The following is a 22,701-nucleotide window of genomic DNA, read 5'->3' as shown; positions in this document are numbered from 1 at the left end:
GAATATGAATACTGTATGTGTTGACAAGAATGCCTTTGGTTTGTTTGTGAGACTTTAATTTAATTCACATTATGCATTTATCATAACTGACATTGCATTACGATCTGATCTGTTTAGCAAATTGTGTGATAGGTTTTTAAAAATGAATAAGTGTTTACTTCATTGAGATGAAATAGGCAACACATATTAATTCCCCTGGAGTTTATTACATTAAAAGTTAATCATGTTTTCAATAAGCGCTTTTTTCATTTCTGAATAGATTCATATGTGGTTTCACAGAGCGCATATGAACCTCACTACTATTTATAACTAAGGGACACATTTTCCAGCATAGATGTGGGAGATGGATATCCTTGCGACAAGGATTAATGCAGTAAATTTTGGCCCTCTGCTGGACATGCAGGACATTACAGAAGAGCATAATATGGACAGTGAACACTGACGTGGCACTAATAGCTTTTTTCAGCTGCTTTGCTCCAACATCTGTAAAATGAATGCAATGACATTAAGAACAAAAGAGAAAGGAAGGTTCATAGGAATGGACTTCAATATGACAGTTTATTCTCAAAATGCAGATGCATAATGAAACAAAACAATTAAATAATCACAATGTTTATGAATTAATCCAAATGGTACAAAATAAATGTGAAAATTAAGAGGTTGAAATTGAACAAACGCAGCACATAAATAATCCCAGTTAAAAGCAGCCTTATATAACTCTTTATTCTAGACAAAATAACAAAAAACCCAACATGTGGTTTTGTGAACTGCTTTTGAAATGTCTCACAGCCTTTACAGTTTATTAAACCTCCATTTTCTCCGAAGGACAGTATGTCTTTCTTCTGTGTGTGTGATAACAAATAATTATCTTACTATAAATATTAAAGTAATGCTATCTATGATCATTCATAGGAAGAGTTGTCAAACTAAACGTGTCAAAGTAATGACACAACCAAAATGAGGAATAAAATGAGGCAAAAAAACAAGGTTAGTTTTCTCTATGTATTTAGTTGTGTTACTTCATAACGCATGATATTGTGAGATACATTTAATGAACGTGTTTTATTTTCTCTCACAACAGTAAAGATGTTAGCAGTTCGTCTTATCTTATTTGCAGGAAAGATGCATGGTCAAGCGTAATGGCCACTTGGTCTCAAACTATTCGGATACATACATTGCTCTATCGTTAATCCGAAAGTGACTAAATAGAAAATGCACTCATTCTAAGAAGCAGGAAAAGAAAATAGAGACACTGGGCGCTTGCTAAAAGCAGGTGCAAATATAGGCCCAGCACTAAACCGTTGCAGACTTAATACCTTCCGGGGAAAAAAATATCACAGTAATGATGCTCTCTATGCACTGATGTTTGTGTCTTCCATGTGCGATGGGCAAGGCTTACAGCGACAAGCAATGTGTCAATCAGAAGATATTTGATGTTTTATAAAGAGTGGGATTTGCAAAATGAGATTTTGTTATGGACGGAGCAAATGGAAACCAAGCGACGGTTAGTGCGAGTTGCTTGGTTTCCAGATTTACCGGTAATCACTTGTTGCTTTATCGTCGCATCACGTCTGGTTGGCACACGTCATGGGAGGGTCGGTTCTGACACATACAGTTAAATATTAATATACAATTGACAGAATACCTTTAATGTTTAAAAGAGGCTGTTCAACACCCCACCGTAAGTGTTTAGGAATGATTTCCAGAATCATTGTAATCATTAAAACTTTTCACGTTGCCTCAATCATGCTTTTATCATACCGTCGGTTCTTTCCTATCATGTATCATAACGTAAAACTGCTTTATAAAAAGTAATAAAACGAGCCAAATACAAGGGTGAACTAAACACACTATGTACACTAAATACAAACCGTTCTTTTCATGAAATCACGACTGATGTATCTCCCCGAAACACTATTTGGCTTTACCGACGGCTATAACGCGATTGGATGTCCTTTTTCAATGGAAGATGGATTGTATCGGATATTGGGGTTGAGATGACACAAAATCTGGAAGCTTTAATCATCAAACGCTCATTCAATCTCAGTCTTCTGAAGGCCAGTCAGTAGTGGCGTTCTGCACTCTGGGACGTTTAGAGGTTGTCCCCTGGTTGGTACTGTGGTTCGGTGGCAGTGAAGTAATCTTCAAGGAAAGCTTGTAGGTACTCAAAGGTGGGCCGCTCCTCGGGGTCTCTCTTCCAGCACTGAAGCATGAGCTCATGCAGGGAGCTTGGACAGTCCTGCGGACAGGGCATCCGGTAGCCACGCTCCACTTGCTCAAGCACTTCCCGGTTGTTCATGCCTGAGAGACATGCGAAACATACTTTTATTAAATTAATAAGCGTGATAAAATAGTTTAGCTTTATTTATATCATCGAGGCTCTTTTAAAGATTACAGACACTTTCTTCTAGCGTTGTGAGCACAAACGTTGTGGGTTCGATTCGGATAGCCTCTAGAATCAAGCCATCCACGCTTGATTTTCATCACTCAAGTCTTTAACACTCAATAAATGTAATTTATCTTTGTTTTGAATCTCACCTGGATAGGGCACGCGTCCTTTGGTTACCAGCTCTGTGAGTAGTATTCCAAATGACCACACGTCTGATTTGATGGTAAACCTTCCATAAAGCGCTGCCTCTGGAGCCGTCCACTTGATTGGAAACTTGGCACCTGCAACCAAACACTGGATTTATGGATTTGGAAAAGTGGCCTATTTGTGAACTGGGCAATATTTCAAAAGGAAATTACAGACTGCACAGAATACGTATGCTGAGAAACAGGCCAACGTTAGAAGATAAAACATCAACTCAGCTCTTGTTTTATGACCTGATAAAACACATAAACTCTATTTTAAACACACTGTCCACCATAAGGCCATTAACCCCCAGTGGTTGCTAGGGGAAATTACTTTAAGATGTATTATATATTCACGATAACTGGATTTGGGAGGGGCAGATTTTGAAATATGTACTTTTTAAAATATTTTTATAATAATGTCTTAACCCTTACCTTGTCGTGCCGTGTATTCGTTGTCCTCTATTAGCCTTGCCAGACCGAAATCTGCAATCTTGCACACTAAGCTGTCGCCAACAAGTATGTTAGCAGACCTCAGGTCTCTGTGGATGTAGTTCATCCTTTCAATGTAAGCCATGCCTGCAGCAACCTACAGTAAGAGCGAATGCACAAGCAATAAAAAATTGCAATGTCGGTCAGGTAAGTGCTGGCTGAAACCGAACACCTTTAATGATTATTTGAGTGCACTGCGTATCAAATCATTTTACTAACCTGAGCTGCCATGTCCACTAAATTTGGCAACTTAAGTCCGCGTCCTTCACCATCCTTCAGGAAATCCAACAAGCTTCCTGTAAACCCATCAGAACATACGTGAACAAACCTGCCTTCATAATGTCATTTTTGTATATAAAACCACACTTTTTTCTTGTTCTGTGCAGTTTACAAAATTCTAGTAATGCACCGAAATAACGGTTTTGGGCCGAAACAGATACCGAAAGTTCAGGATGCACTTGGTCGAAAACCTGACTTAAAAAGCTTTTTTTAAATGATGTACTTTTATGTACTAATTTTGCTTTATTCATTACACGCACTAAAACCACAAAATTAAAAAGAAAATATTTCTTCCTTTCTTCTCAAAGACGTCACAGTAACTGTTGCTTTTAAAGTTTAACAAAACCAACTATTTGTATTATTATTAAAAACAACTCCCACCTTTAAGTTTAAAAGGCAGGACGTGTTCCTACCTTTGCTCATATATTCCGTGACAATGTAGATGGGCTCTTCAGAGACGACGGCGTACAGCTGCACAAGCTTGTCATGCCTCAGTTTCTTCATTATCTGAGCCTCCTCCAGGAACGACTCCGGGGACATTGTGCCTGGTTTCAAGGTCTTCACTGCTACTTTAGTATTGCCATTCCAAGTGCCTGCCATTCAGACACGAGATCTCATAGTTAGTGAGTCACTAAGCCGGTGAAAATAACCACACATATAAATCCTTCCAGAACAACTGGCATTCTGATTAGAAGAAATGTTTACGGCCTCTCATAAATCTATGGCCTTTGAATTAAATGTAACACACAAATATCTTTCATTGGGAATGCGGTTGAACTTATCGCTTACCCATCCAGACCTCTCCAAACTGTCCATTCCCCAATCGTTTGATGAGCTGAAGCGATTCCCGTGGAATCTCCCATACATCTTTGGTTTTAACGGACAGGTCGGCAAGGCGGGGCATCCCTTTATGGCATGGGACTATTAAACGGCAACAGAGCCCTGCGGCCCTGGCTGAACATGGAAAGATTAAAAAGCAATACTAGGTCAGGCCTTTGGGATGTAAACAATGATTATGATTACACTGATTACGATTATATAAGATTAAGAGATTATGAACAGTCCATTGTCAGATGTGGTTAGTTGATTGAATTTTACCGGAATAATGGTGCACAAGCTGCTGCAGAGTTTCGAATTGAGCTCTAGTGGTGATGTAATAGCCCCCGTTGTCCAACTTTCGAATTTTGTAGTGTTTCACATGATCACCTTTAGTTTCGTCCCAGTCTTGTATGGACAGCGAGTATGCTCCTATGAGATAAGATTGTACAGCGGTGTAAAAGATCTGAAAGTGTTTCAGTAAACTTGATTTGGTTTGCGAAACAAGATATAGACTCAGAATATTTCTGATTTAAACGAAAATCCTTACATGTTTTGGGTTTAAAATGAACCTAAATCAGTTATCAAGCAAGAACATAAAAAACTGTTTCGCAGTGGCATTTCAAAGGAATGTCAATTTGACATTATTTGACTCACATAAAGTACATAAAGTAACCTGCTATTTTAAACAGAGATGGCGATAGAGAGGCAAAAGTTGCAGATTCCAGCTTTAAATGTTATTTTACCTTTTGTGGTCTCACTCTCCCGAATAAGGAACGTGCCTCTGGGATTTCCATTTGACAGCAGCTGCCTCTCTGCGTCTTTACGGCCTAGCTTACCAAAATACCAACTACAAAGGGACACATAGTGTTTGGTTTGGTTGACAGCGTTACCACATGACATGTTATTGAGCCAATGAAACAGGCTATTTAGAGTAATGCAAAAAACTGGAATTGTACGTTTGGATCGTACGCAGTGCTCCTATTTATATTTCAAATATGTCTATTTAAACACAAAACGTACTCTTCTGCTTGTATGGAGTCTACTGGAGCCACGTAATTACTGGGTATGTATCCCGTTCCACCTGTAGTGAGAGAACGGGCCTCCCACCAGTCTCCTTCCCTGAGATACAACAACAGGTGCAAGAGGACAAAACAGCAAATGAGTGAATCGAATCATTTTTACTGTTGATAAAAAAATCTAAACAGACTAAATGGCAAAGCTCTGTACAGCTTTTAGTCTAAAAAAAGACATATTTAAGTAATAGTTCACCCAAAAATGTATTTTTTATTAACTCACGTGCTATTCAGAATCTGGAACTTCTCGCCTTTGCGAAAACTGAGGTCATCTTCTGACCTTGCTTCATAATCATAAAGTGCTACAAAGAGTGTCACTCCTACAAACAAAATGTACTCAAATCAATTGATTCACAAACACAGAAGCTGTCCCAAAATGATCTGCTGTAAAGACCATCATAATATTTGAACAAAGTTTAATGGAAAAGGTTGTTTGTTATTCATTTGGTGTTCTTCAGCACAGTTCCTATTTGTGTTACCTGTTCCACCCCGAGATCGCAGCGTTCCGGAGTGCGAGGAAGAGTTCACTCCACCGAACACAGTCACGCCTTGACTGACGGGCGCATGGAAGTTGTTGTAGTTGGGGATGGTGGTGACTCCAAAGCTGGGATAGTGCTGAGGTGTCGGGTCGGCCCCATAGCGATATCCTGCATGCTGCGAGACACTCGTTTCTCTGTCGTCTGTGAGTTTGGTCGTCTCTTTGTCCTTACATTGCACACAGCCCATTATCTATATTCTATGGAAATAAATGAATGTTTATGAACGGACATAATGACTGAATGAGCTGCATTCTTGACAAGACAATCAAAACAACCGTCAAACTTACAAATGCGACGTCAACTTAAATCCCTAATTGATAAGTTACAGGGACATAAATCAATAACAGAGGCGATAATTGATTCTTTTTTTAAAAGACGGTTTACTTACAGCTTGGACAAATGAATGTGTCCGTCAATGATACTGAGATTTATTCAATGCTATTCTTACTTGTAAATGTAGATTTGTGTACTGTGTACTGTAAATGGATGATTCTCATTTTATTCCCCGTTACCCATTCTGCTACCAAAACCTTTAAATGTTCCATTTTTTGACAGAGTTAAAGGGACAGTTCACCCCAAAAAATGAAAATTCTGTCATCATAGACTCACCCTCTTGTCAGTTCAAACATGTATGACTTTCTTTCTCACTCAGAACAGAAAATATGATATTTTGAAGAATGATGGTAACCAAACACCGGCGGTACCCATTCACTTCGATTGTAGGGACACAAAACCAGTGCATGTCAATGGGTACCGCTGTTGTGTGGTTACCAACATAATTTAAAACATCTTCTTTTGTGTTCTGTGAAAGAAAGAAAGTCATACAGGTTTGAAATGACAAGGGGGTGAGTAAATGATGACAGAATGTTCATTTCTGGGTGAACTGTCCCTTTAAGAGGAGTAAATAAGAGCAGTCTGCTTTACAAGTGACTACATTTAGACTTGAAATGTAATGTATGCGGAGCGTAAAGGAAAACATATAAACAATATACATACCAAGGCGAGCACTGGGCTACCACAGTGGAGTATTCGCATTCCATTCAATTAAAGATGGAGTGAAAACATCTATGATTCGCTCCAATGCCTAAGTGGGCAAAACGATGAAAAACCAAACATGTCATTTTATTTTGTCCTACAACTTTGGCTGGACTTTGTGTTGCTTTAAGTTGCCCGTATCTAACTTTAACACCAAGAGACAAAAAGAGAGCAAAAAGCCTCTACCACAGGCGTTATAGTTTTATTTTTGTTCTAGTCACCAGTGCATAAATGTGTCAGGATACCATTTAGGAGACACGGTAATGAAGTCAGTATTTAAGTCACTACCTAGGCCTATTTATCATTCAGGATGCATAAAGACAGGAAAAAATAGAAAAAATGCTTTTCGAAGGTCTTATTTCTCACAAATAACATTCAGAGTATGCCAATATCACCTGCACTTATGTTTTCTTAGTAATAAAATGGCAGTAGACAGATTCTCCAAAATTAAAACCTTAGATAAAAAAAACACATTTATGTCAAGCAGATATTTGTGTCTCGATAACGTAAACGCAAAACAAAAGTCCTTTAGGATTTCATCCTATCATAAGATGAGCAACAGTCCAGTGACAAGAGGCCTTATTCTTCCATTCAATTGTGTATATAAGGCTTTTCTGCAGCTCATCAATCCCTGCTGCCAAAGAGAAAAACACCACACCATATCCACACACTCATTGTCGATGTTAAACATCGCTAAATATTATTTACGCGGTTGATAAAGCGAATACATTAGGATTAGTGCGGCATTACAATAGCACCATCTCCATCATTTTCATTATTCAGAATATCCAATGGATTCAAAGCGGATGCACCAAGTGTATCAAAACGCCAGACTATCAAAAAAACGCTTACCGAGAAAGGGATTGCCCGAAGTGTTTTGTATTTCGCCGCAAGGAAAGACTCGGAAATAGGTCATTTGCAGATAGACTTTTTCCTTTCAATAATATGTCGGTGAATTATGAAAATAACAACATTGGCCCTGACGGTTCGGGCTGCTCCTGTCGCCGAGTGTAACAGATGATGGCGTTGGGAGGAGGGTTCTCTGGTGGACGGAGGGTGTGATTGACAGGACCTTGAACCAATCAGGGTGCGCAGGAGACGCCTGCGTGTGCGTGCATATTTTGCCTCCTCTATGGTCCTCCGCCGCTAGCCTGCTACGATGCAAGCAACGTGGGCTTGGATGTGGTTACTGTAAGAAAACATACGACGTCCAGTCGTGTTCCGCAAAACATCTTCATTCAGTCGACGACATTCTGTCACGTTATTAATGAGTTCTGGAGTCTGTTTAATGCATTTCTGGAGTCTGTGTTCAAAGATATTTTTAAAACTCATGTTCAGAAACATACCTGCTGTTTTCTTTAGCTGCCCTTAGGAATGTCCTGAAAGGAGAGAGGGTAAGGGTGTAAATTATGTTACCTACCCTCAACCATTGCTGGTTCTCCATCTTTCCAGACCAGTATTGAGCCCAAAATACTAAGTGTTGCATTAATCAATATGCTACATCAATGAATACCATGGTACAAAAACCTCATGGCTGTATCCAAAGCAAAGGCTATTAAATATGAGCTTTTACAAACGTATTGATGTGTGGACACGAAACACTCAAAATGTATTCACAATTACTCATCGTGAAATACGTCAATTCACATTTTATTAAACATTTCGAGTCACTTTATGCTATAAAGAGAACTGTTTAAAATGTTTTATAAGGCTTCACTACTAAAACATATTTGTTATTTTTATTTCTAATCTTTGAAGACTAAATATGTATGTTAAATAAGTCAAATTTTTTGTCCTTAGGCCAACTTTATTATCTTTAACCGTGGATACCGTGCCATTGTGGAAGCAATTGTATTTTAAAGAATCTGTTAATGCACCTTTATAATGTTTCAGACTTCTCTGTTCGACTTAACAAATGAATAAATCCAACATCAACTTGCAGTTCGCAGCCTAAATCTTCTCTCACCCTTTCTGGATACTCTGTCATTTTCTCACACAATCACTCATTCAGACGTAAACAAATATTTCACCATTGCACATTTACATCATCGTTTGTGTTTATGAGCAATCTGCCTTGATGCTGCTTATGTGAGCAGTTGCCATGGTGACGTGCGTTAGTGTGTTAATGCGAAAGCAAGCCTTGGACTATTTCTGTGAATTCAAAACAGCTTCATCTGGGCTGACGATAAACTGTGACTGAAAAAAATAGGTCACCAGGATTCCACAGAAAGTATTCAGCATAAGCAAAGTGTGCCTGGAAGTTTATATTGGAAATGCGTTACCCATGGATGGGGCGAGGGGGTGACGTGTTTACAAATCCAGCAAATGCATTGGCTTTTTGGTGCATACGCATGGTAAGGTGGAGGAATGATTACTCAGCCATTTAAACCTGATGTTCTGGTGTGCTTGCTTGCATTCGGGTGATGGAAAACCTAAAAAAAGAGATTTTCGGATAACATGCGAGTTTAAGAAAACTCCAAGCATAAAAAGAAGAAGCAATACATGAAAAAAGGTATTTTGATCAAATAAAAATAAGGGCAAAACATGTGTGACTTGTTTTCAACGGTACTGAATCACCAGTTGCTGGTCTCGCGCCCCTCCTCCCCCTCCAGCGCCCAAACACGGCCCCTCCCCCAGCTTCAAGCAGGCGCCCGATTGGCTTATGCCGCTCTTCTGTGACGTCGGGAGCACTTGGGCGTTGTATCCAGCATCTCATTATCAAAAGAGAACAATTTCATTATCTACGTCTCGTATCCCAAATAATTTATTTTTTGAGAGAGTTCAGTATTTATCGTTTTTTCCTAAACGCTCCATCGCAGCTTCACCTCTCGTGATCTCTTTCCGCGGTTTTATTTCAAAAGAAACGCCGTTGAGTGCGAGCACGCGACGCGTCTGAGGGAGAAGCTCGCGCTCTTTGTTCATTCATTTGATCTGCTGGGATTCTTTGTTGCGCGTGAAAGCATGGGAGCGCAAATCTCCAAAAACGGAGCAAAAGAGGAAACCGCTGCCGAAAAGCCATCAGAGGCAGCGAATAAATCAAACGGGCAGGTAATAATTATCTTTAATTATCATCTTTGGTGTTGTAAACGTGTGATGTTTTGAGGGGGTGTGCAATACCAAAAATCCAAGTCGGCTCAGTTGAACAATGCGCCGATCAACAAAGGAACTCGAACACTTCACTGAAAATCTTCGCGTTGAATTTCTGAGTTTTTATTTATACAGATGTAAATCGGCGAGATGCAACACACGGTCGGGGTTTAATTTGGTACAAATGCCCTTTCGCATCCACGCGTTTCGCTACGGTCCCCCATCTGTACATAATCAATATGCAAGTTGTGTGAAATAATGCAAAATAATGTTACGTTGTGTGGGAAAGCACAAATAAAACAAACCCAGTCTTTTAAATGAGTTAAATGTAGGCATTATTGAAGCTTTGTCGAGATTCGCCGTCCAAAGCCATTTCGGTTCAATCACCACGCCTTTATTACATCGTACTGTTAAAACCGTTCTACCGACAAGCCACACGCACAAATCCGCAGATTTCTTATGAAGAATAACTTTAATATGAGAAGTGGTCTTGCGAGATCACCGCTTTCGTATCGATCGCCCTCATCTACTTTACACGACGATCGACGCTGGTGAGATCTACTCGTCCATCTTGCAATGCTTTCACTGTTAGATGGCAACAGCATCACCCAGACAAAGTGTATGAGACTTCACCCACGTGGCAAACCTATAGACTCCACTCAGTGTGCTATAAACGCCATATATTTTTAGGTTGTAGATATGCAATATAAATGAAGACCGCTGTAAGTAAAATTATAACTGATTAAAAAATGTTCCTTTCCACAGGAGAATGGCCACGCTAAAACCAACGGGAATGCCTCCCCAAAGGCAGATGCCGCCACAGAAGATGTGCAAGCCAATGGCAAACACTCCCCTGATGGAGAAGTAAAACCAGAAGAAGGGAATGCCGAGGAAGGAGGTGCAGAGAAGGCCGTGACAGAAGGTGAAGGGGAGAGTTCTGCCATCGCCAATGGCGAGGACTCGGCCAAGCCAGAGGAAAATGGCGCAGCTTCGGCAAACACCGAGCCTGCCAAACAGAAAAAGCGCTTCTCCTTTAAGAAACCATTCAAACTTAGTGGCTTCTCGTTTAAGAAGAGCACCAAAAAAGAGGCTGAAGGTGGAGAGGCAGCCGAACCAGCCGCTGCCGAGAATGGAGAGGAGAAAAAAGATGCGCCAGAGTCTGAGGAGGCCAAGCCCGAGGTCTCTAGCGAAGAGGTCAAGACGGAGGCTCCCACCGAGGAACCCAAAGCTGAGGAACCAGCTGAAAGCAATGAGGAAAAACCATCCGCTGAAGTCGTAGAGGAGAAGCAAGCGGAGGCCGCACCTCAAGAACCAGCTGCCGTGGAGAGTTCGGAGACCCCGGCTGCCACAGAATAAGATGAAGGTTAAAGGATGACGTCCGAGGAGCACAAACATGGAAAATTTGTACAAAACCAATGACATTTCAAACCACCTGTTTTAACCCATACTTTCATTTCATCCATTCTTGTTCCATCCACTACATTGTACATGGCATTTTGAAGGAAGGGTGTTGGATGGAGTGATTGGAAAGTGAAAGGCACAGTTTTTCTCATGTTCTTCATCAGTTTTTTGTAGCAGCTGTGTCAGTGATGTGTGCGTGGGTGCATGAGTGAGATTAATAGCATTGCCTGTTTCATACTTTGTTTTTGTTTCGTAGGTGAACCATGTTAGTGTCATAAGGACATTCAGTTGAAAAGTTAGTTGAAGGTACTGGCACCATACAATTGGGTAAATCAAATGTGTGGAAAGAAAGAGATCAGAAGCGTTGTCATCAAACTATTTACAGATGTTATTGGTTGGTTCTTATTCTATTTGACTGTCATGTTACATGAATCACTGAAATTAGGTGCTCAACCTCAAACGCTGCGTTGTGCAGGACTGCAGCATTGTGTATTGGTATTGGCTTTTGTCATTGCTGGGTTTTATGATGTTAATAAAATGGCTTTCATGTTTTTCTTAATATCTGTGGTATTAAATGAAGTATTTTTTTCTCTGGAGATACTCGTTTCAGTGAGAAGGATGTTCTGATATGCTCAAGATCAAAACTTTTGACCTGTCAATTGTAATGCAGTCAAAGTGGTTTTATTCCAACACAGTTCCACAAGTGTATGAAATTTGCCAGTGCAATCGTCAAGTAGATTTTTTTTCCTGTAAATACTTCAGCACCATCTCTACTTGATTTTTAAATGGAATGTAACTGCGTGCAAATTGTTCACAATGCTTCTTTTACCCCTGCATTTTAGGGGCATTCAAAACAAAAATAAAGGATTTAGAAAGAGAGTATGAGTGGTTTAATTTGTTATCTGACCCCAAATCAACTTTGATATCCTCTCAAGATCATCCTGATAGTTTTTTTAAACTTCAAGTCTTGAAAATACATTTAAATGAATGTAAGTAGATCAGAATTATAATCTTTTCAGTTATTAAATGTTTTCTCCCACATCACGATGGTGTGAAAAACATAACCACAAACACCATTGCTAAAATTTGCACATAACAGGAGGGTTAAAGGAACCGTTTACCCCAAAATACAAATTGTCATAATTTACACGCTAAATTGTTTCAAATCCGTATAATCTTTTTTCCTGATGAACGCAGAGAATGTCATTTGGAAGAATGTTTGTATAATCAAATAGTTATTGGCCCCCATTGACTACCATAGTAGGGAAATGACAATGGTAGTCAAAAGTGCCCCAGAACGGTTTGCTTTCCTACATTCTTCAAAATATATCTTGTGTTCAACAGAACAAAGAAATTGATTCGGAACAACTTGAGTGTAAATGAAGACAGCATTTTCATTTTTGGGTGAACTGTTGCTTTAAATGTTCAGTTTTAAATGGCTGTTGAATCTGATTTGATACGTTTCTTAAGGAGCATGTTATATTTAACCTCAAGTCAAATTTTTCTCCAATTTCAATTTTAGTGAGAGGATAATGTGAAACAAACATGTGAAAATGATATTTTTGTCTTTTGTTTCTTTCTTGTTTTTGTCTATCTAAATGAGCATCTCTACCCTCAAACCCCTTACGTCTACATCTATTGTACAACAGCACCATAAAAAGCTCATAATTATGTCATTGTATGAGGTTTTCCTAGTTTCCTTCCACCTCTCAGACACATAGACCTCAAAGTATGAAACACTTAAACCTGTTTTATCTTGTTTTGTCTTCTTACCCTCAAATTCAGTGAATATCTTTCTTCTAAATCCCATGAAAGTCCAAATGCTATATAAAGGGATGTTAAGAGACACCACTCGGATGTTTTTAGCCATCCGCAGAAGCTAAAGATAAACTTAAACCCTGCATTTTATACATTCCAAGATTAACTCCACCACTATAGCAACCATAAAATGGGTGTGTTTTCACACAATATTCCTGTTCCTGGTTTAAGAACTGGACAACCTTAAACTTGCGGCTTCTGCCCTCTGCCTGCACATATGGAAACAACTTTACCCTCCAGGTGCTTTGCCCTGACTTATTTCACTCAATCACAGCCCTCTGCCTGTGGCATGTGGCTCCTGGTTTTCTCCACCCAGCAGCTTCGGTTTGACTTGTCTCCCCACTAAACCCACATCTCTTTAAGGTTGGCTGGCTGAACTCAACACAGCCATCAAAGCCATCTCCTGTATTCCCTTTGATGTTTTATGGAAACTTTTTGAAACTGCAAAAGCTAAACCCAACTTTAAAGCAACAGTTCACTCAAAAATTAACATTCATTTACTTACTCTCAAGTTGTTCCAAATCGGTATTAATTTCTTTGTTCTGATGAACACTAAGAAATATATTTGGAAGAATGCTTGTAACTATACAAGAAACAGTTCTTGGCCACCGTTGACTACTGCATAGCAGGACAAATTGCTTTATAATTTTATTTGTTCTGCTGAACACAAAAAAATATATATTTTGAAGAATGTAGGAAATCAAACGGTTCGGTGGCACTTTTAACTACCATTGTCATTTTTCTTTAGTCAATGCTGGCCATGAACTGTTTGGTTACAAGCATTGTTCATCAGAACAAATAAATCTATACAGATTTGCAACAACTCCTGGGTGAGTAACTGATGATGTTGTTTTGGGTGAACTGTCACTTTAAATTCAGACACTTTCTTCACTGTGTAATATGTTGTATTGTTTAGCCTGTTAAATCAGAAGATGAAAACACAGCAGACAATAGCTCTTAAGGAATGTGTTTATTTTAGCTCTTATGGTTTACAGAGCAAAATTCTTCTTTTGGATAACATTTATAGATGTTCATTGTTTTTTTTCACCAGCTCACATATTCAAGTCAGGTATAGGGATGTCAGGAACAGCATTCTGTTTAATCAGTAATGATATAAGTTCATCAATAACAGAAAGGAAAAGACACAAAGATTTGAATAAAATCAAAACGAAAACACAAAGAAAAGCAAAAACAGAACAGATACAAAAAATGATGGTTCTTAGGACACAACTTCACATGCTCTTGCCATAGGAAATATGTCATTTGTAAGGATTTAACAGCCATTCTATCCCTGATAACTTAAATTACTTCTTTTTATTGGCACCCATTGCTTGGAATTTTCAAGTTGATACTCTTGGATTTCTCATAACAATAGCACAGTCTGTTCTGCATCAATGTTTGCAGAACAGGATATTTGTTTGAGAAATAGTTATGGTTTTAAAGACGTGATGTTGTTTGATCACGTGGAGGCGATCAAGAACCCAGTGAAGGTGCAGTGGACATTTTCAGCAGCATAAATGGCACTAGCCTCATCATCAGGGATCTGGACAAAAACAGTGTCCTGCTCATTGAGCTGAAGGACAGCACCACCAGACATTTGGTCCAGGAATCCCTTGTTGTACTCATCATAGGTAAACACGATTGGTTGGTCGTTTTTATAAAGTGCCACCAAGGCGTTAGCCCCATTAATATGCATGCTATAAGTGAAGTAGTAAATTCCTGGATACTGGCAAGTGAACACACCTGTCTCAGGGTCATAATGCTGCTCTGCATTGTACACAATCTGATCAAACTTAATTGGGCTGCCTGCTGGGGGATAAGGTGTCACAAGGGCAGCAGTGAATGCAGATACTGGACTCTTGACAAAAATTGGATACTCTGCCTCCATTTGGCTTCCCTTCTCATAAACAACCTCACCAGGAGGACCAGGTGGGCCAGGAGGTCCGACAGGACCAGGAAGTCCAACAGACCCATCAGATCCAGGAAGTCCAGGAGGACCCTGAGGTCCCGGAATTCCCTTTGCAGTCAAACCTGCGGGACCAGGTGTCCCAGGAAGACCGGGGTGACCTTTAAGGCCTGAAGGTCCTGCAGGACCTGGAGGGCCACCAGGGCCTCTTGGGCCAGGGGTACCTGACTCTCCTCTTTCACCTGCCGCACCGGGATGTCCTGAAAGACCCTTTGGCCCTACTGGTCCAGGTGTTCCTGGAGTACCAGGAGCACCAGCATGGCCAGTATCTCCTTTGCTACCTGGAGCACCCGTAGGTCCTCTTGGACCTTGTGAGCCTGCTGGCCCTGAATAACCCTGCTTGCCCTCAACTCCCTGTGGTCCCTGCTCTCCCTTGTGTCCCTTTAGCCCTGGTGCTCCCGTTGCACCATGTTCACCCTTATCACCTTGTGCTCCCCTCTCACCTGGGAAACCTCTTGCACCCTGAGGACCAGCTGCACCCGTGGGACCATTAGCACCTGGATATCCAGTGTGACCTTTCGCACCTGGCTCACCTTTTGGACCCAATGCACCAGGGAGACCGGCTTGACCCCTTTCACCCTTTAAACCATTTTCACCTGGTTTGCCGTAACCAGGGCTACCAGGAGAACCAGGTGCACCAGCTGCTCCTTGTGGACCTTTGGGACCAACAGAGCCAGGCATACCTGGGGCACCATTTTCACCTGGCTTGCCAGCCATACCAACTCCGGGAGCTCCCTGATGACCTTTTGGACCTGGCATCCCCGTGGGTCCAGGTTGCCCATCATGACCAGGTGTGCCTGATTTGCCTGGTTCACCAGGACGTCCTGCGCTGCCAGGTCTTCCAATACCAGGCTCACCAGGTTTCCCTGAAGCACCTGTTGATCCTGCTGGACCTCTCTCACCAGGTGGTCCCTGAACGCCGATACCTCTGTCTCCTTTCTGCCCTGATAGACCAGGAACACCTGGATGTCCTTTAAGACCTGTCTCTCCCCTTGGTCCCATTGACCCTGGAAGACCTGCTGGGCCGGGTTTGCCTGGGGCAGAGTATCCTGCGGGTCCTGGGCTACCAGAAGGGCCGGGCATGCCCCTGGGACCCTGAGGACCAGATGAACCAGAGTCTCCTTTTGGTCCAGGTGCACCTGTGGCGCCAGGTTTCCCAGGTCCACCTGGAGAGCCAGGTTTTCCAGGTGCAGAGTAACCAGCGGGTCCAGGTGGTCCAGCTGGTCCCTGTGGCCCGGGCAGTCCTTCTCCATTATATCCTTGGGGTCCAGGGGGTCCAGGAGGTCCAGCTGGGCCGGGTTCACCAGGAGTGCCAGGTTCTCCAGCTACAGACACCACTGGAACGAAACAAAGGGTATACCGGTGTCAATACTTTATTTAATCAATAGTGTTTGCAACTGAAAATACTAAAGGGAATAAATGTTTCTTTGTATTTCATTACGGGATATTGTGTCAGTGAAGTAAATAATATTTACTATATACATAATATTAGAAATGAGTAAATATACATTGTTGAGGTATTGCTGTAGTTTGTACCAGGTAAATAAACAACTCACTACATCAATGTGCAACTGCTTAAGGTCCACTTCTGATGAAATGTATTCCTTTGAGTGATGGTAGCATTAAAAAGATTTAGCTTTCAGTTAATCCACTAAGATGTTTCAGTATCATATCACATCACATCGTTTTTGGACCAAACTACTTATGTTGTCCTAAATAGCAGCACACTAGGTTAGAATCTCAGAGTATGATGATTCCGGAAATGTTTAAATTGCTTCCCTATAAAGCCTTTTTTGAATACACTGCAAGGCCCCAGAAGTAATACGTTTTACTCTTCAAAACTTTTGTAGGGTGGGTGCATAGCAACGTTTTCCAGAACATCATAAACACAGTGAATTATATGAATTATATTCAAAGATTATTTTTCAGTATCCTACTACATTGCAGATTATTTTAGTCATTTTGTAATTTCATTGGGGATCTAAAAATGTCTAAATGAACATTCATATTTATGTGGCAATGGAATAAGAGGCCCCAGTTTTATATGACCTTCATGTGGTGAAAACTATTGGTTTGTAAACTGCATCACTTTGAAAGTCATTTTTGGAAGCACTACATTCATTAACCAAAACAGATGCGTAACCAATTACATTTTGCTGTGACACACCCTGACAAATAACTTTTCATCATGTTTCTAAAGGCAGCTTTTTTTAAAATACGTAAAAAGGCTCTTTTATAACCTGCATAAGTTGGTTGGGTTTGATGTGAATTTACACTTCCTTATGCCCAACCAAATCAGATAAACAAGATCACTACTCTAATGTACTGTTAATGTCATGACATTCCTACATGTAAACTCCTACATTTATTCTATTTATACATTTTTATGTATGATATATATTTGAACTTAACAGTACACATAAGTCAATGCAGTCAAACATTAAAACACACATTCAGCTTCTTGACTTTAAAGTCCAATGTCCAAAACAGAATTTACAGAAGGATGTTGTTTTTGGTGGAGGAAGAAGAAAAATCATGTAACATTTCAAGTAAAATAAAAATGTTCACCATAGTTTTTTACTGTATGTTATGAATTATCTATATAGCTGAGTTAAATGGAGAGGTATGGTGTGCTTTAAGTTAACCAATAACTGTCTAAAATGTGAATATTACAATCCTTTCATTACATTATTGGACGAAGTACCCAATCAGTATGCTGGACTCGTGAAACTTAATATCAAGCGCCCATCGTTGTTTTGTTTTGCTTGCTTGCATTTCTATTGCAAAATGTAAAGAAAAGCCTAGATTTTTAGAGTTAAACTCTTACCATGACTTTTGACCGAGTATGGCTGGTACTGAGGGCCCTTCACCGACTTCTTGACGTATCTCTCGCCATGAGCAGCCGCAAAGGCGACGAGGAGAAGAAGAATGCTTGCTACACGTAGTTCCATTTTCAGAGGTCAAATCTGCGAGAGATGAACAAGAAGCATTTTTGTTTAGATACACTTAAAAACAATAAAAGTTTGCTAAAGATAAATTATTTTGAATACAGTTGACTATAAACTAAACTTTCAAGCAGTATATAAGGGTTCATTCTTCTCTGCACCTGCTGACAGACGTCCCTAAATTTCAGGGCCTAGTGCCTCAAAAACATCCAAAGAAGTGAGAAAGCGGACACCTACCGGCATACTATTGGGTTCCAAATAAATAAATGAACACAGCTGCGGCTCCCACTTCTGAATATCCTTGTAGTAGGAGCCAGACAGAGGATCTTCTGCTGCCTAGCACAATGATGAGGGTTTTTATACCATATCTGGCCCTTGCATCATTAAAAAAGCACCTACCACACTAGTACCTCCCCTCTCAATGCTAGGCTGTAATTACCAGACAGATTTGCCCACTGTTGGCATGTCACTTCTGAATGGCTTTTTGCTTCGAGTGTTTAGACCCATGATTAGATCTTGTTAAGTTCCCCTCAAAGCTACAAAAGATGCATTTTAGTGCTAAATATGGTCGAAATTGACATTTCAAGTGTACGGACGGTCTCTATGATGTGTATGTCCACGTGTTATCCTTAGAAACGTGATGTAAACAATAATTGAGATAAAAAAATAGCTGGATTTCCAAACAGTGTGACTTTTGAAAATGTATATTAATGTAGATTTTTTTTACATTTAAGTGAAACGTTTAATTGTGACATAATTGAAAAATGGTCATTATTATAAAAATTAAAATATATGAACGTTATATAAATAAAAATATATAAGTGTTTTGTATGTTACTGGCTCACAAAACTGGTAAAAACTCATTTTCACCCTAATCTGGTAAACCAACCTCTCACCTCTTTTGACTGTCTGGTGCACTTGCATTTCACCCTGACAAACATTCAATAACATCCAAAGAAGGATTATTTAGGTTTGCTGGTGTGCTGACTGATGTACATCACAACAAGCACGATTAAACCGAATGCATCTCACCATCAGAAAATATATTTAACTCTTTTCCTTGAGAAATATACATACAGAAGCTACTTAGACTCTGTTTGTTCAGCTTCTCTGCTCTGAGTGTGTGAGGCTTTCATAAAATTCTACTATTTCAGGCCAAACAAGTTTATGGTTCTTTACATGTGTATTTTTGCAAGTGCTTCACCCAGAAACAGCTAATAAAGAAAATATAAAAAGAAGTTCTGGAAAATACATCTGACTTTTTTACAATCTTTGCTGAACTTGCAGTGGCACATAATGACAATTCCACTAAGTGGCCAGAAGAGGGCACAGTTTTAGTGCACTGCTTTTGTTTTTGGATTCAGCATCTTCATCATTTTTTGCCACGAGGCCCTTTCATCGTGTTTTATTTTCCTAAATTAGTTCTCCTTACAAAGCTTCCCCTTACTCTCAAAAGCCAAACGCTGTCCTGAGGAGACAGAACTTATTTTTGGATGCATGGGAAACGCGTACACCCAATTAATCATACCATCCATAACACAAAGGCGGTCTTGAGGTATGATCGTGATCAGCATTGTGTGGCAACAGTCCCTAAGTCTCAACATAATAACATATGGTTCAATCCCATATATGATTTATAATGTACACTTATTTGTGTGCTTATTTCGAGTAATGGAAAAAGCAGGTTAAATGGAAGAACCCTTTGCACATTTCTGTCAAATAGTGTATGATTAAGCGTTCCCTCAACATGAAGCTTGTTTCAACATCTCCAATTTTCAGAATTAGTTTCAATCAAGTATAATTTTCCAAAGTGGTGCCTTGACATAGAAAATAGTTTTGAACAAAAATCACCCTCGACAAGCATTGTTTTGACACGTTCTGCTACCAAAAAACAACTGGATTGTGTAGTTCTGTGGTAAAGTGCTGCACAGAGAATATAAAACGTGATGTTTTGGAGACACGGCATGACATTAAAGATCACAATATCAGCTGTCTGCTATGCACCACGTGTTTGATTACAACTTACACTCAGACACTTGATTTTTGCCAAGACAGACGTTCTTTCTTCCGTTGATTCTGACTGATCTTTCCGAACCGGCTCGCATTTATGAGTGTTAAACCCTATAAACACTTTCTTCTCAGCTGCTGACAACAGTTCTTTCTAAATGTGTCATTGAGCACAAGTCTCCAGCAAACATTCATTTTTGCAAACCATGTTTGTGTTTACAACCCACTAAGGAGGCTAGAGACTCAAAATGTTACCAACATTTAGTTTAATGACAGAGCAAGTATGGGTGGAGTCTTTTTTTGTGACATTTTCATGTTTATTTCTTTGCTCCTTCTCAAAAACTGTCAAAATGAACCGAGGATTTTTTGTATCGCTCACCTCAAAAACCTCAGGATACAGTCATTAATATGCATTATGAATCGTCAATGCATAGACAGATGATATCATGTTTTGCTGTAGATGTGTCACAAGTGCACCAAGTGATCTAGTAACTTTTTTATGAGCTGTCGTAAGGCCATAAAATGGCACGGCTCTGAAGTCACGTTTACTTCACTTCGTAATAATAGAGGAAAAGCTATACAGAGCGAAAAAGTATGCATGGTTGGCTTAGTCAAGTAGGCCTCTGGTAAACTCATTACCCTCTATGACCCTCTTGTTGTGGTTGCCATCTCATTTTATAATAACCATTATTGCCTGCAATGCAGGCCTTAATAAAAGTAACAACATCGTGTGCATGTGAATGTATGGTCTATCAGCAAAAAGATATCGTTTCACACTTAGTGCTAGTAAAAGCACAAACCTTTGAATACAAGGATTTATCATTTATAAAAATCGGGTTAGCAACAAGATGAACACCGCAGAAACATATTATATAATATAATACAAATTATTAGCAGTAGTTGTAATAGAATGCACAGTTCACTTACCATTTTTTTGTTCTTCCAAACAATGTTATCTTACTATATTCTCACCAAATGTTGTCCATCAAACTTATGAAGGAGAGATCACAATGTGATAACAGAGTAGCTGAGGTATGAAGCGGAAAATTCAGTGATTGTTAAAAACAGTGATTATTTTGATATATTAGGCACATCAAAGTTGTTTTTAACAAGTTAAGCTGAAAATCAATATTGAGAATTATCTAGATAAAATCTGATTGTGAAGTTTGTTTGATATACTTCAGTAAAAACCTAGGAATGATTTATTCATACACTACTTAGCTATTCATTGATTAATCTATAACCCTTTAAACAATTATATTTTGAGGTAATCACTTCTTCTTCAATATTTCATGGTGGTTGGTACCAGCTATTGGTGTATTTTCTGCCACCTACAAGTATGACATGTGGAGAGCAGGTAACACCTTTTCACAATAATAAATATATGAGCACAAGCAATAATGTAAAGGTAAGCAAACTAGTGTTTTTATATAATAATTATTGACTCATTCTACACATAAGCACTTTTTTTACCAAACTCACATGAAATGCACGGTCACACTGGACTTTTTCGAATGCAGCTGCGAATATGGGCGGGGAGCGGGATATGAGGAAATTAGCGCTCACCTCAGAAAAAGACACCAATCCATCTGGTCGCACGTCTTCACGTAATAGATATTCGCAGGTCAGAGTGTACTCAACTTAAACTTTGGAACTCAACGGAATGCGAAACTTTTTGTGCATGCTTGCTTTTCGAGTCCGGCGCATTCGCGTTCGCATTCGCATTCCCTTTTTGTAATAATAAAAGTTAATAGTGCAAAAAGCCAACATGACCGCAAAAGGGATCATGGGTATTTACTCCAGCTGCAATATTTCTCAGTGGTCAATGCACGTGCTCAGTAGCAAATAGTGCTTTGTAACTTTACAAAAGCAAACACCAAGTGATTTCTTCACAGACAAACTAAACTGGTGACCTAACACAGCAGTTCTTGTAAACTAAACAGTCTTTCAGTTCGACCCTCACTACTAGTGCTGACATGGTAAGTTTGATATTTGAAGATGAAGAAATAACACTTCCGGTTTACATCCCAGAGCTCTTCCTCACCCAAAAGCATAGAATAATTATTGGTTGATGTAAGGAGCTGCCTTGAATGTGAGCTAAAGATACCCCATCTAGGTTAGGACTCAAATTTAAGATTTCAATAAACTAACTGTACCACTAAGAGCTACTTTGAGTTTTATGAATGGAAGGGTGGATGTGAACTACTCAACTAGATTGTCGGTGAAATTATAGGTCTCAGAAATAGACACTCTGAAGGAAAGCCAGTCATCAAGCGTGAAGGCCTGAACAAATATTGATGACATCATTGTTATCGGTCACAAATTACATTCTGTTGTTTAAAGTTACTTTTGTAAGCCGGAAAAAGTGAAACGTGTGAGCTCTTCAATTGTTTGCTTGTCATCTCCACCTACAAGAGGATCCTCAAATAACATCAGCCACAAAGAGGCTCTTTCTATAGAGTTTGTATGCGTCTGATCTTCTACCTTGCAGGCATGTCTCTCCATTCACTGCTTCTTTCTGTCTTTTACGACTTCTTATAGGCAGCATCCATCGCTTCAAGGAATCAAAATCACTTAAGGAATCAGTTAAATAAAGCTACCTAATGTTTTTTTCAGAACCTAAATTGTGGTGGTTAAATCCTGTATTTAAAGATAATGACTGATGC

General features: G+C 39.7%; 3 protein-coding genes across 4 annotated transcripts; 1 reads left to right on the top strand and 2 right to left on the bottom strand.

The window, feature by feature from the left end:
* Positions 1 to 188: 188 nt before the first annotated feature.
* fyna (FYN proto-oncogene, Src family tyrosine kinase a) lies at positions 189 to 7,940 on the bottom strand. The gene is made up of 13 exons (XM_079458413.1): positions 7,664 to 7,940; positions 6,773 to 6,860; positions 5,717 to 5,973; positions 5,461 to 5,557; positions 5,185 to 5,283; positions 4,908 to 5,011; positions 4,444 to 4,593; positions 4,135 to 4,299; positions 3,759 to 3,938; positions 3,286 to 3,362; positions 3,010 to 3,163; positions 2,539 to 2,670; positions 189 to 2,301 (listed from the first exon to the last, which is right to left on the bottom strand). The coding sequence occupies exons 3-13, from the start codon at positions 5,961 to 5,963 to the stop codon at positions 2,093 to 2,095; spliced, it is 1,614 nt and encodes a 537-aa protein (XP_079314539.1). The 5' UTR covers positions 5,964 to 5,973; positions 6,773 to 6,860; positions 7,664 to 7,940; the 3' UTR covers positions 189 to 2,092.
* A 1,540-nt stretch (positions 7,941 to 9,480) lies between these two features.
* Positions 9,481 to 12,188, top strand: marcksb (myristoylated alanine-rich protein kinase C substrate b). Of its 2 annotated transcripts, none has more exons than XM_079458962.1 (2): positions 9,481 to 9,859; positions 10,664 to 12,188. In XM_079458962.1, exons 1-2 carry the CDS (start codon positions 9,773 to 9,775, stop codon positions 11,252 to 11,254), a joined length of 678 nt encoding a protein of 225 aa, XP_079315088.1. In that variant the 5' UTR covers positions 9,481 to 9,772; the 3' UTR covers positions 11,255 to 12,188. The 2 variants fall into 2 exon arrangements, with proteins under 2 accessions (XP_079315088.1, XP_079315089.1); XM_079458963.1 differs by lacking the exon at positions 9,481 to 9,859 and adding an exon at positions 9,904 to 10,517 and having other exon boundaries at positions 10,664 to 12,171.
* Positions 12,189 to 14,070: 1,882 nt separating this feature from the next.
* On the bottom strand, positions 14,071 to 18,361 carry col10a1a (collagen, type X, alpha 1a). Its single transcript, XM_079459339.1, has 3 exons — positions 18,266 to 18,361; positions 17,911 to 18,049; positions 14,071 to 16,420 (listed from the first exon to the last, which is right to left on the bottom strand). Exons 2-3 carry the CDS (start codon positions 18,032 to 18,034, stop codon positions 14,577 to 14,579), a joined length of 1,968 nt encoding a protein of 655 aa, XP_079315465.1. The 5' UTR covers positions 18,035 to 18,049; positions 18,266 to 18,361; the 3' UTR covers positions 14,071 to 14,576.
* Between the last annotated feature and the right edge of the window lie 4,340 nt (positions 18,362 to 22,701).

Source organism: Barbatula barbatula, assembly GCF_947034865.1.
Source record: "Barbatula barbatula genome assembly, chromosome: 6".
NCBI classification, from domain to species: domain Eukaryota; kingdom Metazoa; phylum Chordata; class Actinopteri; order Cypriniformes; family Nemacheilidae; genus Barbatula; species Barbatula barbatula.
Note: the sequence above shows the minus strand (reverse complement) of the source record. Positions and strands in the feature narration are given on the sequence as shown.

What these genes read in the sequence shown, in the direction of transcription:
- marcksb (XM_079458962.1), top strand. Translation starts at nt 9,773, where the DNA reads ATGGGAGCGCAAATCTCCAAAAACGGAGCAAAAGAGGAAACCGCTGCC. An exon ending in CGAATAAATCAAACGGGCAG is followed by an intron (nt 9,860 to 10,663) that starts GTAATAATTATC and finishes TCCTTTCCACAG; the next exon opens with GAGAATGGCCACGCTAAAAC.
- col10a1a (XM_079459339.1), bottom strand. Translation starts at nt 18,034, where the DNA reads ATGGAACTACGTGTAGCAAGCATTCTTCTTCTCCTCGTCGCCTTTGCG. An exon ending in ATACTCGGTCAAAAGTCATG is followed by an intron (nt 16,421 to 17,910) that starts GTAAGAGTTTAA and finishes GTTTCGTTCCAG; the next exon opens with TGGTGTCTGTAGCTGGAGAA.
- fyna (XM_079458413.1), bottom strand. Translation starts at nt 5,963, where the DNA reads ATGGGCTGTGTGCAATGTAAGGACAAAGAGACGACCAAACTCACAGAC. An exon ending in GGAGAGTGAGACCACAAAAG is followed by an intron (nt 4,594 to 4,907) that starts GTAAAATAACAT and finishes CTTATCTCATAG; the next exon opens with GAGCATACTCGCTGTCCATA. An exon ending in GTTTGGAGAGGTCTGGATGG is followed by an intron (nt 3,939 to 4,134) that starts GTAAGCGATAAG and finishes TCTGAATGGCAG; the next exon opens with GCACTTGGAATGGCAATACT.